General features: G+C 35.0%; 1 protein-coding gene across 1 annotated transcript in view; it reads left to right on the top strand.

Annotated features, from left to right (window-relative positions):
* LOC150105034 (MAGUK p55 subfamily member 7-like) overlaps nt 1–19,049 on the top strand; it is a 256,968-nt gene that overhangs the window by 177,964 nt on the left and 59,955 nt on the right. The window contains exon 10 of the mRNA XM_090395105.1: nt 5,359–5,444. Within this exon, the coding sequence (XP_090251231.1) occupies nt 5,359–5,444 (86 nt within the window). The remainder of the gene's footprint in view (nt 1–5,358; nt 5,445–19,049) is intronic.

Consider the following 19,049-nt stretch of genomic DNA (forward strand, 5'->3'; position numbering starts at 1 on the left):
TTTACTTAGTTTAGAAAAAGCAGCTGACACAATGAAAAAGGAAAAGTTGGTCCTTGTTGGGGATCTAAATAGCAGAGTAGGAAATGATTGTCAATCATACAAAAATATTTTGGGAAAATTTGGAGAAAAGAGCAAAGCTAATAATAATGGCAAATACCTGTTGGATTTCTGCTCAGGACATGGACTGGTTATTACTAACACCATGTTCCAACATAAAAATGTGCATTGTCTCATTGACTATGTTATTGTTGATAGTGATGTTTTCTCCCTGGTGCTGGACACCAGAGTGTACAGAGGATTTGAAATTTGAAGTGATCACTATTTAGTCTTGAGCAGGATAGAATTGAATTTCATATTGAAAAGAATAACATGTAAGAAAGTTTTAAAGCAAATAAAAGTGGAGCAGCTCTCAGATGTGAACTGTGGACTAAAATACACAAAGATTATTGAAGAAAAAATGAAAGAATTTGAGAACAGGAACCAAACCTTGAATTGAATTTTTTCAGCGATGCTTAGGGACATTAAATTCGATTAATAGCAAGGCACTGGAAGCATCCTACCTCTTAAGTTTGTGCATAGCGAAAACAGGAAAACCTCATTCTATTGGGGAAAATTTACTACTTTCAGCTATAAAAGATGTTGATTTGATTCCTCTTTCAGATGACACCCAGATTAATGATATGGCAGGAGACGTAGAATCTCAGTTGATCGAAAGAGTTAAGAAGAGCCTTTATTATGTGTTACAAATAGATGAGATTAATGATGTTACAAATGATGTGCAGTTAATATGCTGTGTAAGATATAAGATATGCACATGATAATAACATTCATGATGATATTCTGTTTTGCAAAACTTTGTCATCCAGAACAACTGGAGAAGAAATATTTCATACCCTCAATAATTACATAATACACAAAGGGATCCAGTGGGAAAAAAGTATGGGCTTCTGTTCAGATGGAGCTCGTGCTATTACAGGCAGGCATGGTGGGGTTGTTTCTAAGGGCAAGAAAGTAACTCCGGATGAATTGGGTACATTGTTTTATACATAGGAGACATTAGCCTCCAAAGGAATGCCACCAGAATTTAAAACTGTGCTATACAACGCTGTAAGGTAGTCAATTTTATTAAAGCTCGACCGTTAAATAACAGGTTATTTTCAGTACTCTGCAATGAAATGGGCAGTTAATATATACAACTTTGGCTTCATTCTGAAATTCACTGGCTTTCCAGGGACACAAAGTACTAACAAGGTTATTTCAATTAAGGCATGAAGTTTTATTGTTTGTAAATGAACTTAATTCTGATTTTGCATCATTCCTTGTTGACGAAGCATGGTTATCAACACTATCCTATCTTTCAGACATTTTTTCAAAATTAAATGAACTAAATCTCTCCCTTCGGGGAAATTCTTCAACTGTTCCTTGATGCCGATGACAAAATAAAGGCATTTGAGAAAAAACTGGTGTTATGGATTAGTTATGCAAAAGACAGACAATTTGCACCCTTTTCCAACATTTGAATCCTTTTTATTGGAAAATTATATTTTTGTCGATTCTGAGTTTCTGGGAAGGATTTGTGAGCACCTCAAAACTCTGAAACAGAACTTTAAAACATATTTTCAGAATAACTGTTATAAGAAATTTCTGTGGATTCGTGATCCATTTCAGGCTTACAGTCATGAGAACGACCTTTTTATTGAAAAAAGAATAGTTAATTGAGCTTTCAAGTTACAGTAGTGGGCTTAAAATGCAATTCCGTGATTTGGTTTGGCTCAATTCTGGATCTCGCCTTCAGTGAGAAGTGAATTTCTTGAATTATCTGATGAAGCATTGAAAATTGTCATGCAATTTTTTACAACTTATCTTTGTGAGAAAGGATTTGCATTGCTCCTTCAAATAAAAACAAAATACAGAAGTCTTAGTGTGTGTGCTGATCTTCGAATGAAGTTGTACCAATATTGAGTCAGATATCCAGCAACTCTTTAAAGGCCGAAAACCTCAATCATCTCATTAAAAATAAATAGTAATATAATTATATCATATTATTTATTTGTTTAATAAAAATTAAAACTTTGTTCAGTGATGATACACTTTTAATCGTTTACTTCCAATTTAATTAATTATGTTTCTATATGTATTCAAAACATGCTTTTAGATTTATTATGTTATAAATGGCATAGTTTTTCTCAAATGTTGGTAATCCCCACATAGGTTATTTTTTTAAAAAATTACAGAACTTAGTGGTCCGTAGAATTGTTTTAGGCATTTTACTGGTCCTTGGGCTTAGAAAGGTTGAGAAATGCTGCTCTAAGGAGTCGAGGACTCATCGAGAGGGGGGGGGCATATGTCACCCACACCAGCTATCATACCTTCTCTTAAACTCGTTCATGCTAGATGCACTCACTGCTTCAACAAGCAAGCTCTTCCACTTGCTCATAGTTCTGTGAGAGAAAAATCTGGCTTTCACCACTTTCTTAACTGCACACAAACTTAACCTCAGTGGATGCCAACCTTCCATATAATGAAATATTTTATTGACTGATATTCTCTAACACACTGTCAAAAGTTTATAGTCTGTCATATCTGCCCTCTTTCTCTTGTCCAAAAGCATCAGCAACCCACATACCCTCTACCTATCCTCATAATCTACATTCCATTATCCGAATATCGCCTTTATAACTCTTCTTTGTACTCTTTGTGCAGCTTCTTTATTCCCTCTGAACCTAGGAGATAAAATCTCTGCACAGTGGTCCAGGTGCAGTCATATCAAAGCCTTGAAAAGAGCCAAAATGACTTCCATATCTTTACATGTTGATGTCATTTCAACTTGGCAATTATCCTGTGGGTTGGTTGTATTTGCGATTTTTGCTATGTAACCCTTGAACTTCACATTGCTATCTGCCATGATTCCGATTCTCAAGCCTTGTCAGTTACTACAAACATTATCCTACCAATATAAATATGACATTGAGTCACACCAATTGCATAACTTTACATTTACTAACATTGAATTGAGAGCCATTATCTTTTGCCCCACATTTCCAGCCTATTCAAATCACCCTATTAATAATCTGTATCAGTAGCATCTCTGATAGCCACACCTATCTTTGCATCATGAGCAAATAATTGAAGATCTCCAGTCAGGCCGTTACCAATATCATTGATATTAAACAACAATGGCCCAACGACTACTCCATGGGACACACCACTGGCCACCTTAAATCTGGCAGATTCACATCTCCCATATACCACTTTCAGATACCTCTCTCTGTCAACCACTCACTTATGTAAGCCAATAGTTTATATTCCATTTTTTTATTAATGGTGATAATTTTAGAATAGTTGGTAAAATCTTTCATACAGAATTTGTGTATGAGAGAGAGACCCACACTGGAAGGTCACAAAACTTATAGCATATCAGTGCCTGTGTAGGCAAAAAAAAAAGATAAGAAGAATCATTTATTTATTTATTTATTTATTTTTACAGTTCATTGAGTTTCAAGCTGGACTATAAAATGGTTGTTACCACCAGTAGCCCTTGTTCTTATGGTTTTAGAGAAAGTGGAGATAATAACAGTGGCCAGTTCACCAGTGCACTGTCCATGAAAATTATTATTATTGTATGGGCCATGGAGTCCAAAGACTAATTGCAAGGAGACCCAAATTATCCACACCATATATCATACATCTCCTTAAACTCATGAACAGACAAATGCTAACAACTGATTCTGGCAACCCATTCCATTCATTCACAACTGTCCAATTGAAAATTCTAGTTATCACATTTACTAACCACACTTTTACTCAACTCCAGGGATGACTTCTTGTTCTGATGTTCTTCCCTTCTCTAGCCACTAAAAAGTACACAAGCCCACCAATACTCTTTTGTCCAACTGCGGTGTTCCTGTGCCCAAATTCTTTGGGCTCTTTTGTGATTTGCAGTAAGTGGAATGCAAACAAATGGTCTTCAAGCATATAAACCTATAGCATAACGATTTCGTACTGTCTGTGTCGATACCAGCCGCCCTGTTGCTGCAGCAAGTTCGCTTCGAAGTTGTGTTGCGTTAAATGTTCGATTTCTTCTGGCAAGTAATGACAAATATTGATCATCTCTTGGAGTTATTGATGATGGGTGACCTTAACCTTATCTTTGGCAAACATTTCCTGTCTCCAGAAAGCGATTCTAAATTGCGCTTTGCGATACACAACGTGTGACAACTTGCTGTGTTTGTCCAGCTTCTAATTGACCATTGGCTCTCTCCAAGCTATGGATTACAGATATCATGTTGCTCTGCCATTTTTAACAAAATAATGAGTGGTAGGTGACACAAGTTTACAATTGAAGTGCTAATTATGCACTGTGGAAGTGAGCAGAATCCGCCATGCTTTTATACCCCACATGCTAATATGGCTAAGACACGTTTTGACAAGTCTTAACATGATTTTGTATGCAGCTGCATGTTCTACACTATTGTATATTAAGAATATTTTAAAATAAATGTGTTACATTTATAAATTATTTTTATAACTTTATAATTTACAAGAAAACCAAAAAAAAACCCTGCACCCCCCCCCTCCCAAAAAAAGTTTACATGACCAATGTTATTTTCTACCACTAAACACTTAATTAAGATAACTGAAATTGGGTTTTTATTCGTTGGAATCTGATACAACTAGAAACTGACTAGTTTCGCCACATTAACTGGTGACTTCTTCTGGGTTAGATGAATATACATACGAGGTTGGCCTGAAAAGTTCTCAGCCTAACAAGGAAAAAACAAATTTATAATTTCAAAATTATATTTATTTTTCAACATAATCTCCCTTGAGACTAATACATTTATTTTATTTTGCCTGGCAGAGGTCTGCCAATCCATATGATGGCAGGCCTCTATGCCAGACCTAAACAAATGCTCTGGAAATGCCAAGAACAAATATACAGGTTTCTTCAAACCTTTCCATAGCACATGTCTAAAGGTCATGATGAAGAGATTATCTTTGGATCTAGGGTGGTGGATTCATTCCATACTGATGGTGAAAAAGCAGTCTGTTAATGACCTGCTCCATTATCATATCTATCACAGCTTCATGAAGATTCTTTTTTACAGTTCATTTGCTTAGTTTGTTTAATACAGTTAAATATCAAGTTCAATCTGCATATACTATGAAGTCCTAAGAAAAAGATTTCATTTTCTATAAGATACTTGCCTACCCCTTCCCTCCTCTTTAATAGTTTTATTATAGTCTCACTGAAATGGAAAAACAATAGTTATTGGAGGTCTTATAACCTTAGTATTCCTCAAAATAAAAAGCAAAAAGCAAGTGACTTTTCACATTCTTTCTTATTTTTCATTTCAGGCCTTATCCATGTAGGAGATGAGATAAGAGAAGTGAATAACATTAGTGTGAAAGGAAAGACTCCCCGAGAAGTGCTGAGCATTTTGGTAAGCTTTTTATTTAAATCAGGTTTGTTTTATAAACTGAATTATTAAAGAAACATAAGATATAAATCACTTTAACTTTTGTATTCTGATTTTTTTCCATGGCTTGATAATAACTGGACACTAAGAACATATGAGACATATCAGAAACAAGGTCTGGTCAAGAATTAAAAAAAAAAAAAAAAAAAAAAAAAAAAAAAAAAAAAAAAAACGGGTAAAGAAGAAAAAAAAGGTTTTATTATATGCTGAAATACCTACATATATGCTTTATTTTTCCACATAGTCACTATTGACTTCCAGGAATTTTTGGTATCATAGCATCAGCTTCTTCATATCTATGTAAAAAAAAAAAAAAAAATCAGTCAGCGATTGCACTCACTGCCAGTGAGTGCAACCACTCTTCTTCAGGTCCTCATCTTCTTTCAAGCACTGGAATGGAAGCCACTGCTTCATATGCAGTTACAGGAGGTAGTCACTTGGTGTGAAGTGGGGGCTGTAAGGTGGGTTGTCAAAAAGTTCCCACCCAAACTTCTGCATTTGCTGGACACTTTGAGCTACATTATGAACTTCACACTCCCAAGTAAAAGCACAATCCATGATGACAGCATTCCTTGTCTTTTGTTCTGAATTACTTGTCTGAGTTTCTTCAGCGTTTCACAATATGCATCCGTATTAATTCTGGCTCCTTGCTGAATAAAATTGACAAGCAAGATACTTTTTCAGTCCCAGTGGGCATAATTTTTTTACTGACAGTGCCTGTTTGAATTTTTTTGCTTTCAGAGATGATGAATGATACCACTGCATTGATTGTTGTTTTGACTCAACATTTGTGTATAATATCCATGTTTTGTCAAGATACAAGAAAAAAAGTTTGTCTCCTTCATTTTCGTAATTCTCCAAATATGTTTGAGCTGATTCCACTCATTGCTATTTATGCACATCGGTCAACATTTTTGGACCTATCTGGCACAGTTTCCTATACGCCAGCTTTTCTGTCACAATTTCATGAATGATTTAGTATGAAACATCTGGAAATTAAAAAGTAAGTTCTGTACTGAAATAGTGATTCATACGAATTTTTGTGTTTGCTCTTTCCACCAAATCATCTTTCACCACACTTGGCTGGGCACCTCTTCATCCTGAACATTGTTGCACCCTTCTTTAACCAGATGACACCATTGCCTAACCTTACTGTCACTCGTTACATCAGGCCCATAAACCTTATACAGTTGTCAGTGAATTTCTGCAGCATTTTTTTTTTTTTTTCACCAACAAAAACCATAGCACATCATGAACCTCAACTGGCAGAATTTTTTTATCGTAGCACTCATTATAAATTATTCATAGAAGACATCAAATTGCTGACATGTACCCTCAAGGGGGTATCAGGATATTATGATAGTACTACATGAAGAACTTACATCATTACTAACTTTCTATCAACAATTTTCTTCCAAATCAGTATGTTACCTGTCAAGACTCCAACATTATCAGATCTTATATTTCTGTCTTCTAAGGCAATTTTTACCATATCAATCCATCTATATCTCGGTCTTCCTCTGGGTCTTTTCCCTGCCAATCTGGCAGAGAACACTTGTTGTTTTGTTAATCTTTTCTCTCCCATTCTGTTTAAGTGACCATACCACCTGAGATTAGTTCTGCTAACAATGTCAAGTTCTTTCCTACTATCCTCATTTTTTAATATGATATTGCCATTGATGCCATCTGTTGACACCCCTAATCTTTCTCAGGACCCATATGGCACACAATTTCCCAGCCTTTCTCTCACAATTTCATGAATGATATGGTGTGAAGCATCTAGAAATTTAAAAGAAAGTTCTGTAGTGAAATAGTGATTCATACGAATTTTTGTGTTCATTCTTTCACCACACTTGGCTGGTCACTATTTTCTTCATCATGAACATTGTTGCACCCTTCTTTAAACAAATCACACCATTGCCTAACCTTACTCATATCTGTGGTCTAACCAAGCTCTCAGATCCATAAGTTAAAATTGGTTTGAACACTATCTTGTATACAGCTAATTTAGTGTTTTGACTAATTTCTCTCTTATTCTATATAAATTTATTCAACTGACTTCCTACCATACTAGCTTTGTTGATTCTGTTGTTTGTTTCCATATTTAATATACCATCTTCACTAAAAATTGTGCCTAAATAGCTGAAATGTTTTACTTGTTCTATAGGTTCTCCATTCACGATGCAGTTGATATTTTCAGTATTTCTGCCATTTTCATTGTCTTTGTCTTGTTATTGCTGACCTTCATACCATATCTATTACAACAGTTATTCAATTTAATTCAGAGAATCTTGCAGACTTGTACCAGATTTATTTAGAAGTATAACATCATCTGCATAAGGTAAAGAGCTGAGATTAACATCTCCAATTTTGATATCAGGTTCAATACCACTTTCCTTCATAATGTGATCCATATGATAATCTACATCCTTGTCTGACACCAGATTTAATAGCAAACCATCTTCCTGTACTTCCTTCAATTCTAACTGCTGACTTACAACTGAAATAAAAACTAAGTTACTTGATATAATGCCCCATTGATACTATATAACTGTAGCATTTTGAATAGCTTCTCTCTTGGCATCTTGTCAAATGAATTTTCCAGATCTACAAAAGTTAAATGCAGATTTTTCTTATATTCCCACAATTTCTCAACTATATGTTGTAAAGTGAAAATCTGATCCTGACAGACTCTATTTGGCCTGAATCCAGCTTGTTCTTCACCAAGCTTCTCTTCTACAATCCTTCTCAACTGTTTCTCAAGTATACTTGCAGAACCAGGTTCGATTCTCGTCGTGACGAGGGGAATCCTTATATGGACTTTTTCAGTTGAAGGTGAGTTATCCGATCTCATACAGTGATGGCAGGATTTTCTCTCCCAGAAACTCGGGTTTTTCATTCCATGTATGGACAAATTGGCTTTCAGAACACACACAATTTACAGAAGAAAAATTATGTTGTTGGTGTTGATGGGCAATAGATGGCATTGATGGTAGCAGGGTCATAGTTGAAGAATTAAGTAGTAGTAATAGAGAGGATGAGATGTATTTAGCGAAGTAGAGTAGTGTGCCCTCCCACAAAGAGTTCTTTGACTCCCTGGAAGTGTCGCATAATAATAATAATAAATCAAAGTATAAATCTTTCCAGGAACACTCAGTAGGGAAATGCCTCTGTAATTCTCACAATCAGATTTAGTTCCTTTTTTGTATATGGGAATTCATCCCTCTGTCCAGGCCTTCTGAACTATTCAGCTGCTACTGCAAGACTTTTATACCTCCGTACATGAACATTTCTGCCTTTACACATTTCAGGCCTTTTGATGGCCTTTTCTACTTCAAATATGGATAAATCTGTGTCACTGCTTGTTTTATTTAGCAGTTTTTCAAAGTAATTACTCCATACATCAGGGATATCTTTTTCACATTTTCATGTCACCTTTATTTCTAATTCCTTTTACAGCACTCTTTCCTCCATTTCTGAGCTTTTCAACAGCCTCCAGAATATGTTCTTGCCAAAGTATTCTCATGACTTTTGTTTAGCTAGTTTTACACAGACTTTAGTTTTCTTACATTTGTCTCTGTATTCTCTAAGAGCACAAGCTGACTTATTTGCCTGGAACTTTTGATATCCTTTTGTCTTTTCTTTCACTGTCTCTTTAACTTCTTGTGTCCACCATGGACCTCTGATTTTTCTATCCTTGCAGACAATCTCATCACATGCCTCTCTGGCTGAATCAATCAGTGTTTTCTTCAGGGCTTGCCACTGCATCTCAAGGTTTGGTTCCTGTTCTCAAACTCTTTCTTTTTTTCTTGAATCATGTTTGTGTATCTTGGTCTACAGTTAACATCTGATAGCTGCTCAACTTTTATTCACTTTAAAACTTTCTTACATGTTCTTCTTTTCAATATGAAATGCAATTTTATCCTTCTCAAGTGTAAATTGTGATCACTTCCTCTTTCAAATTCTCTGTATGCTCTGGTGTCCTGCACCAGGGAGAGAACATCACTATCGACAATAACATAGTCAATGAGACTTTTTTTTATTCCTTGCCTCTTCTCTCTATGTGAATTTGTGCACATTTTTATGTTGGAACATTGTGTTAGTAATAACCAGACCATGTCCTGAGCAAAAATCCAACAGGTGTTTGCCATTATTATTGACTCTACTCTTTTCTCCAAATTTTGCCAAAATGTTTTCGTACGTCTCACAATCATTTCCTACTCTCCTATTTAGATCTCCAACAAGGCCAACTTTTCCTTTTCATTGTGTCAGTTGGTTTCTCTAAAGCCTCAAAATATTCCACCACTTCTACCTTAGTAGAACCTTCTGTGGGACCATAGGCACAGATGTCTCATTGTCCAGTTTCTCATTCTGATATTTGCCTACATCACTCTACTTGATATTCCCTCCCATTCAAGAACATTTGCCTCATATTTAGTGTTGAATACTATAGCTGCTCCTTCTTTTCCCTGATTGTTATTGCCTGAATATAACATTTCATATTTATTGCTTAGAAAGATCTCACCATTTTTTGTCTTTTTTGTTTCAGTCACCACTATTATATCGATCTGGTGACTATCCAATTCCTCAGCCAGTTCCATTTCTTTGCCATTTAGGCTTCTTATATGGATAGTACCAATCTTGAACTCTGGTGATGTTGAGTTGGGGTGTGTTTCAGGATTTGTTCCAGTAGCTGACTTTTCGCTGTTCTCCCTGGTTCGCTGACGAAAACAATGGGGGCCTTGTTTAGCTGGGTGATGCTGCAGCTGGCATGAAATTCTGTCAATATTGTACCATCATTTTATTTGTGGTTTAAGCCAATAAGAATACAGTTTTGTTGGCTAAATCCCAAATTGACAGCCCATCCTCATTCATTCAGTATCCAGGTAGATACCTAACAGAGTGTTCCACGAGAAGATCAGGATTGAACATTAGGTCAAAAACCCTGGTCGCTATGTGGAGGTCTCCTCTCAGTTATACAGCTTTCACCCTTAAGCACCCCTTCGTAGAAGACAACAAATGATAACAACATGATGAAATGTTCCCATATCTTATTTGGTAATAAATTCTGAACAGATCTTACTTTCTGGGCATGTTTTGTATGTTCCTTAATTGGAAAAGACCTGAGTTCAGTTCTCATTATAATGACAAGGAAACTTTATATGGATGTTTTCAACTGAAGTTGAATTAGCCAATCTCATATGCAGTTAGCAAGATTTGTTCTCTTAAAAACTTGCATATTTTTCATCCTGCAAAGTTGGCATATTGGTCAGAGAACACCTTTTTACAGACAAAAATACTGTGTGGTGGGTGAGAAGGTGTAATGCAATGCCGATCATGCAGTAGAGCAGCCTTTCATGGTAAGCCATTGGACTCCATGGAGGTATCATGTAATAATAAAAATAATATATTCTGGTATAAATTCCACATTTTAATGAAACTTCATAAAGTATGAGACAGAACCTGCAAAAGTCAAAATGCTATGCTTACATAGTCTGAGATTTAATCTGCTTCAAAGTAAACTATTTCTAATGCACTTGTTACAACATCCCTGCTGCTAGATTAGAAGCTCAGTAGTATCGGCATCATTAATATTTAGCTTTCATATTTCTTCTAAAATTTTCAGTTTGAAAGGAAAAGAAATTTTAGAAAAAAAGAAAAACTGCACAAAATCATAATATGAAGAATATTTCATATATATTGAGATCCATGTTGCATCAAAAGTTGGACTGACTGTGCAAATCCTGTTGATGATATGAGGAACATTAATAATGACTTTTCAACTTAAAATTGGTTAGTCAGATAGGTAAGCCTTGTTCTTTCTCTTCCCAATACTCACATGTTTTACTCCATTAACAAACTAGCCAGAAAAGGCAATTAAACAGGCATAATATGCTTATCTCATGATCTTAAACATCAGCTTTAATTCCTGTCGTTTCAATGCAGCAGCATTATGAGGCTCTCATCTTCACATCTTTGCTTAATGCCTGAATTGCATCATAAGGAATTCCTACCACTTTAGATATTTTTGTTAGTCACTATTCGCTCATTTTTTACAAAATGAAGCATATCAATTACCGGTTATTCATTTATAAGAGCTTTTCAACTGACAATGAATTAGCCAGTCTCATACAGAAGTGGTAAGTCTGTTCCTTCTGAAAAACTTGGTTTTTCATCTGGGGTTTGATGGGGGGGTAATAAATCAGCTGACAAACATATACAGTTAACAGATATATTGGTTTTCATAGCTTAAATTCTTCAGCTGTAATTTCAACCAACCCATTACTTGTTGAAAGTGCAAGATATTCCTCACTTTCAATGGATGTTTGTTCTTAATTGAACTATGCAAAAACTCTTACATAATTTATTGCATGATCACTTAATGTGTTTGTATTCATGTTTCACTGGCTGGCTTTCTGATTTTTACAGAGAAATTATTGCACATACACACATTGTTCTTAGTTCTCAAACATGAATTATAACCTGTAATAATAACAGTGACTTTTACTGCTGATTACAAATGACTGAAGCAATACAATGAGGTTCTTCTACACACAGCAGTAACTCATTCGAAAATAATAAGACACCAAATTCAGCTTTTATTGTATTATGTCATCCATTAGGAATAACATAATGCTACAAACTGAAATATTGCTATATGTACTCTGAGTATGTTCAGGACAATAGAGGTGGAGAGAGAGCAAGAGCAATATCTGTGATTAGTTGTTCTGCAAGATTCTTAAGCCAGAAGGATTTCTATAATAGCAGAAGAAAAAAAGCATTAAGGTAACAGTGAAACTAAACCTTTGAATGCAAGCTGATCTGCATTTTAAATATAATAGTCAATGTTATAGAGAAAGTAGTGAAATGGAAACGGCAGAGTGCATTTGGTACCTGTTCATTTAATCTTTATTCTTGTAGATAAGCTTATACGTTGGTGATACATAACTGTTAATTTTAAGGAAAGAACAACGTATATTATTATATTAACTAAATAACTTTAATTAATACTTCCAATATTTTGGTAATGTTACATTACCATCTTCAGGGAACATAAAAATTAATGAAATGTGCACACAGGCACTAACACTGAGCAAAAAATGGCTGAAGAAAACAACTGAAGTCACCTAAAAGGTGCCACCTAGTGGGCCAAATTGGATATTAATCTTGGCTGTTTGGACTGATGTTCTAAGAATGCAAGCCTCCCATATTTGGGGCAGTCTCATGCATCCAAATTTATTGAGGTTTGGGGAGATTTTTAAGGCTGAGACTGATTCTAAGAATAATCTCTCATATTTAAACTTAGAATCCAGTTGTTTTGTTAACCCCCCCCCCCCCTTCCACAACAAGGACTACTCTAAATCTGTCACTATTCCTTATATTCGTGATACTTCTGAAAAGTTAACAAAAATCTTAAAAAAATATGACTTGACAACTTGTTACAAACCATATCAAAAATTGGCATCTCTTATCTGCTCTCCCAAGGAAAAGCCACTTCCTCTAGACCTACCTGGAGTTTACCAGGTCCCTTGTAGTTGTAAACTGTCTTACTATGGCCAAACAGGCAAGACTGCTAATATCAGGATATCTGAACATAAGAATTATATTCGTTTCCACCGTTATAGCCACTCAGGACTTGCTGATCATGCCTTGGACACCTGCCATAAAATAAGTTGGAAGAAAGCTTCCTTACTACACCACAGCAAGTTTAAATATGAGAAATTATTCTTAGAATCAGTCTCAGCCTTAAAAAACTCCCCAAACCTCAATAAATTTGGATGCATGAGACTACCCCAAATATGGGAGGCTTGCATTCTTAGAACATCAGCCCAAACAGCCAAGATTAATACCCAATTTGGCCCACTAGGTGGCACCCTTTAGGACTGACTTCAGTTGTTTTTTTCAGCCATTTTTTGCTCAGTGTTAGTGCTTGCGTACACATTTCATTAATTTTTATGTTCCCTGAAGGTGGTAATGTAACATTACCAAAATATTGGAAGTATTAATTAAAGTTATTTAGTTAATATAATAATATACGTTGTTCTTTCCTTAAAATTAACAGTTATTTAATCTTTATGTTAGTAGCATTGAGTGATGCAAATATGCAGCTGTTTATTGGTGATCTGTTGGGAAAATAATGCATCAGTCAGTTATAATTTGGAATTATATATGACATGCAATTTAGATTTAAAAAGGGAAGATATTTCTTTACAAATTGCATAATTATGATCAAGCCACAAAAGTATTAAATTAGGGCTTTAAGTATTCATCTGGATTAGCAAAGATATATGAGAGAGAGAGATACACAATAAGCTAAATTTTAGATATCGGTATCTTTGAGAAAAGCAAAATGCTAAAGAAAAAAAGAAAGTGATGCATGCGGCTACAGGGATTCATTTTTGTGCCTGTTCATTTAATCTGCACATTGTTGAATTAAGTGATTTATGTTTATAACTGTTGATCTAGCAATAGAACCATGAGAATAGGGATGTACTTCAAGACAAGTGAGTTAGCCAGTTAGCTACTTTGGGTTTTCATTCTGCAAAAACAGAAACAAACCAGAAGAGTATATGCAATTAACAGTGTAAAACAATGGTCTTATAACCTTATTTTATTCAGCTGTAATTCAAAACCACTTCCAGACAATGTGAATGCTATGACATTGTGAACAGAATAAAGGAGCACACTTTTATTGTGTTCAAATGTGATTTGAAAATACTTGGTCATTGTTGAGTCACCATATTATAGACAGCTTCTCTGAAAAAGTGAGGAGGCAAAAAAGGTTTCAGGATACTAGAACCAACTGGACTGCTGTTGTACAGATCTGGTCTCATGGGTTTCTCATGTGATACAGAGACAGTGGAGAGCAAAGAGGAGTGTTAAAGTTGATATCAGGCCTGTTGGATTATGAGAGCAGACTGAGAATTTGTGGGCTGCAGATACTAGAAGACAAGAGAAAGAAGTGATCACCAACTAGAGGAAAATTTGATACTTCATTTGTAATAACATCCTCTGGTGAGATAATCAAATCCAAGACTCTTATTCTCATGTACCTAATGTTATATATTGCTTAAGGTAGTCATTCCTAAAAACTCAAGAAATTCATTCTCTTTGTTCCCGGATGCGGCTGCTTCATTCCAATTTTTATTATCAAAATAAAAATCACCCATAATTAAATAAGCTAACTAAACATACCGAAAACACACTAAAACTAAGTTAAGTAATGAGCAGCCTTAGACATGCCCACCCTTCAGAAACTGCACTGAATTGAGTAATCACGAGGATGATTTTTTAAAACGAAAATGTTTTTCTAGTAGTCTTCTGGATTTTATTAAGGCCTGTGTAGCCTCTTATCAGCATATCTGGTTCTGTAATGCTAGAGCACCAGCAGAAAGTCTACTATAGATATAATTCTAGTCACCATCTAGAGGATCTTTTCCTTGGCCTTTTTTCAGCATATTCTGAAGTTAATCTTTAGCAGCTAGTAGATTTCTTCACTTTCAGAAGTATATGTTTTTAACCTCACAACAAAAATCAACCTTAGAACTCTCCTTGTTTCAAACAATAATTTATCTATTGGATTTATTCAGTTAGATTGACTCACAAGAGGTGTTTATTCAGTGAAATTAAGTATCATGTGGATATTCTAAACTTCAGTGAGACCAAGGACTTCATAGTGAGAAAGTTAATCTTCCAAAAAAAAAAAAAAAATGCTATGTATATCGTATTTTGTCTTGTTATCATTTGTATATTGTCCGTCATTTAAAAATCTGTTTCATCATGGCTGAAATATTTTCAAGTTTGATATATTTATTTATTCATTCGTGTGGGATTCCCCCTGTTCTTCCATCATCCCTTAGGACTGGTTGAGCTGTCCTAGTGAGGGATTAAGTATGTATTTTATGACTCTAGATCCATGTGTGTTCATGGGCTGGTTTGCCTGTTTTAAGGGACAAAAATTTGAGTTTCCAGGTGAAAAAAAACTCTACCTCCATATGAGACCAGCTAACTCACCTTTAGTCGAAAGAGACCAAATGAAGGTTCCTCATCATGGACGGGAATCGACCCCAGGTCTTTCCGACCAAAGGGCTTCATCTATACCAACTGAGCTACAGAGGCTCTAAGTTGATATATGATATGTGGATTGACAGAGAATCTCTACTTTGTAATGAACAGCATGGGTTTACTTCAGGAAAGGTCATATTTGAACAACATGCTATTCTATAATAATGTTACTGTTGAATTAGACAAGAGGAAATGGATGCACTATGATACTTTTTGGTCACCTAGGTTTCTTCTTGATGGGGAGGAGGTGGAGAGGATCCAGTGGTGAGTGACCAAGATGATAGCAGATCTATGGAATGAACTTTATGAGAACAGGTTGAAGATTTGTGGGTTGCAGAAATTGGTTGATAGGCGGAAAAGGGGAGATATGATTGAGACATTCAAATTGCTGAAGGGTTTCTATAGGATTAATTCAGAGGATATTTTTGAGATCAGAACTGGCGGTGGGAGAAATAGGGGACATCTATGGAAGCTGGGCAGGAGTGTGGTTAGCAAGGGTGTTAGAGCTGTGTTCTTTACTTTTAGAGTGGTAAATGAGTGGAATAAGCTGCCGGAGTCTGTTGTGGGTGCTACGACAGTGAATGAGTTCAAGGCAAAGTATGATAAATACTGTGAGAATGTCGAATAGTTGTGTGGACATGATGTTTAGGGGCCTCCCTCGATGAGTCTAAGGACTTCCTGGAGTCGCCCGTAATAATAGTAATAATAATAATACTTTTTGGATTTTGGATTAGGAAATTAATAATGATGTAATTTTTTTCATGTAGTACTATCATATCCTGTACACCCCTTGAGGGTACATGGCAGGAATTTGATGATGATGATGATGATTTGGATTTTGCTAAGTCTTTTGACTTTCAGGAGTCACTTCAGTTTGCCAATAAGCAGGATAATAATAAAAATCATCTATTGTGAATTTTTCATTACCCCTTGATTTTGCAATTAGCTTTTTCATCAAGGGAATAATATAAAAAAAATAATAATATAATATATGTATATATCGGTACATAATATAAATAGAAGTTTAGAGGCATTTAATAGCAAAATTAAGTCTATTATAGTTTTGTTTGTCTGGGTTAATGCACATACACACACTTTTGTACCTCCTTCAGTTCAGATGTATAATTTGAAATTACAGAAGAAGTTTTTCTGAATATCTGTATTTTCAAAAGAAATACAGTAGACCCCTCACACACCCACTGCTCTTAATGACCTAATTGGTTCCTGAAAACTTGTCATTAAGTGAACCATTGTAAATCAAACCCTGATTTGCCACAAGCACATTATCATGAATAAAGATTTCATTCAAGAAATACATTTTGAACTATAAAATATTACACTGAAATGGCTGCAAACTAAAATATAACACTTAAATAATGAAATGATAAAAAAAAATATTATGCAAAAGTAAAAGTATTAAAAATGTTACAGGGTTTACTGTCTAAGCATTCCTGACTGAGACTAAGATCTTTATGCTCCATTTAAAATTAGATCATCACTTTCCGAATTTCTTAAACTGGAGCCCGTCTTCATACTGCTTATATTCTCGGATTCACTTTTGCTGGATATTTATGAAGATCCAAATAATAAATGAAAAATGAGAGCAAGGCGAATTACAACAGTTCACTCCAATTACAGCCTGTAGTCCGGTTCCCCTCTGCACCTGTGAAGTGATCTCCTCACAATGACCTGTGCCTTTTTTTTTTAATGCAAATATGTATACAGTATTTTCTGATATAAAATTTAGATATTGGTTAAATAGTAAAGTACATTGATTCAATTATTAGAAATCATTCATACTAGTCAAAAATTTTATTCTCAGTTATAACCTCCTGATCACCTTCCTTCTGTTGCCTGGTAATAAAATGGTCATGAAATTAAAAGTTGAACATAATGTCATACTAAATATCAAAAGTGAATTTTTTTTAGATTTATTTTTTCAGAATTCATTATTTAGAATTCAATTTTTTTTAGATTTATAACAGCTGTATTCTCATATTTTTTGAAACATATCATTGTGCATTGAATTAAGAGGTATTGCTTATTCTTATATAAAGAAATTTAATGGCAAAATAAATGTCTTAAACTGATTTTTATAATTTGCATTTCTCCTGTGTCTTTCAAATGATATCCTGGTTGCTTTCTGCATGATCTTTAGGAGGTAAGATAATTTTTTATGCTTGTTGTAAAAGCATTCTATAATGATATTATTATTTTGATAAATTATATAATTATCTACTTTTTAATTCATAATTATTTTTTAATTGATGACATGTTTATTAATAGCCTGTTTATTGTAGAAATTATTGTACAAATTGTAGAAATGGAATGCATCCTTTCTATCTTTCTCTTCCTGCTTGCCACCAACTTTTTTATATATCACCGACGTGAGAGGCTGTAAGCCTATAGCAAATCGATGCTGTGTGTGTATGGACAGGAATTAAGAGAAAGATAATTTATTTATATTCTTTTTGAAGGACTAAAGATTGTAGTTGGGAATATTTATTAAAAAAGTTGTTCCACTGAACTTAGAGTGAAAGATGAATCTGAGTAGCAAGTTCAGTAAGTTAGCAATTCAATCATTAAAAGGATGTTCTCTCTGTGAGACAGTGGCTGGAGATTGTCTAAGTCACGAGGGGGGGCGGGATTCTTCAATTAGCTGAACTGTTCTCTTTTTTATCCCATTCATTGAGAGGTCACAAGACCACATTGTCAACAGTGTCTTGTGTGGGCAAGTGCTTAAGGAGAAAGATGGGCTCAGTTAACAAGCTTCTTGAAAGCTGGGTGTTGTATTCATTAGGAAAAACAGTATGGAGGAGACTGTTCCAAAGAACTGAGGTAATGAAGGTAACAGATGGAATGAAGGAAGAAGATAGATATGTTTGAAGTTGGAACTGTGTGGATTTTGACCAGTGGTTGCTTATGTTCTTACATGATTATGGGAAAGTAGAGAAATTGTAGTGGCCAGTTTGGTGGAACAAGTCATGAAAGTAGCTATAAAAAAGCATGGTACAGAAACAGAGCACTTAACTAGAGGCGGTCTATGAGAGAAGGTTAACCTATTAAGCAGATTTCTCTTTTTTGTGTATAATCATGAATTTTTAAGGAAGTTTAAGGTGCACCACTCCATTTGGGAGAAGTATATTCTATGATCATATGGAAAAAGAATACCAAGTTTAAGAGGCTGAGGAAGCTATGGATGTAATATATTTATGCCAGATGTAAAAGCTAGCTCAAGAAGGGAAAACTGATATTGACTGAAAACTGGAACATTATCAAAAGTGAGAGAGAGAGAGTGAAGTAGAGTCTTTCTTCTGGATAATAATTCTGTGTTTTGATAGCATTTTGAAATTCACTAGAATATCTTCTTCATCCCACTTAAGAATGGCTAGCAGGTTATTGTTTAAGACATCAGTTATGGAAGATCTTGAAGCTTGAATCATTTCAGTACTACAAGGTTTCTCAAGTGAAGAAGTGGAGTGCAAAGTGCTTACTATCCTCAGT

This window comes from Typopeltis vanoorti, chromosome 7, assembly GCF_054136105.1.
Source record: "Typopeltis vanoorti isolate ZY-2024b chromosome 7, IOZ_Tvanoo_1.0, whole genome shotgun sequence".
NCBI classification, from domain to species: domain Eukaryota; kingdom Metazoa; phylum Arthropoda; class Arachnida; order Uropygi; family Thelyphonidae; genus Typopeltis; species Typopeltis vanoorti.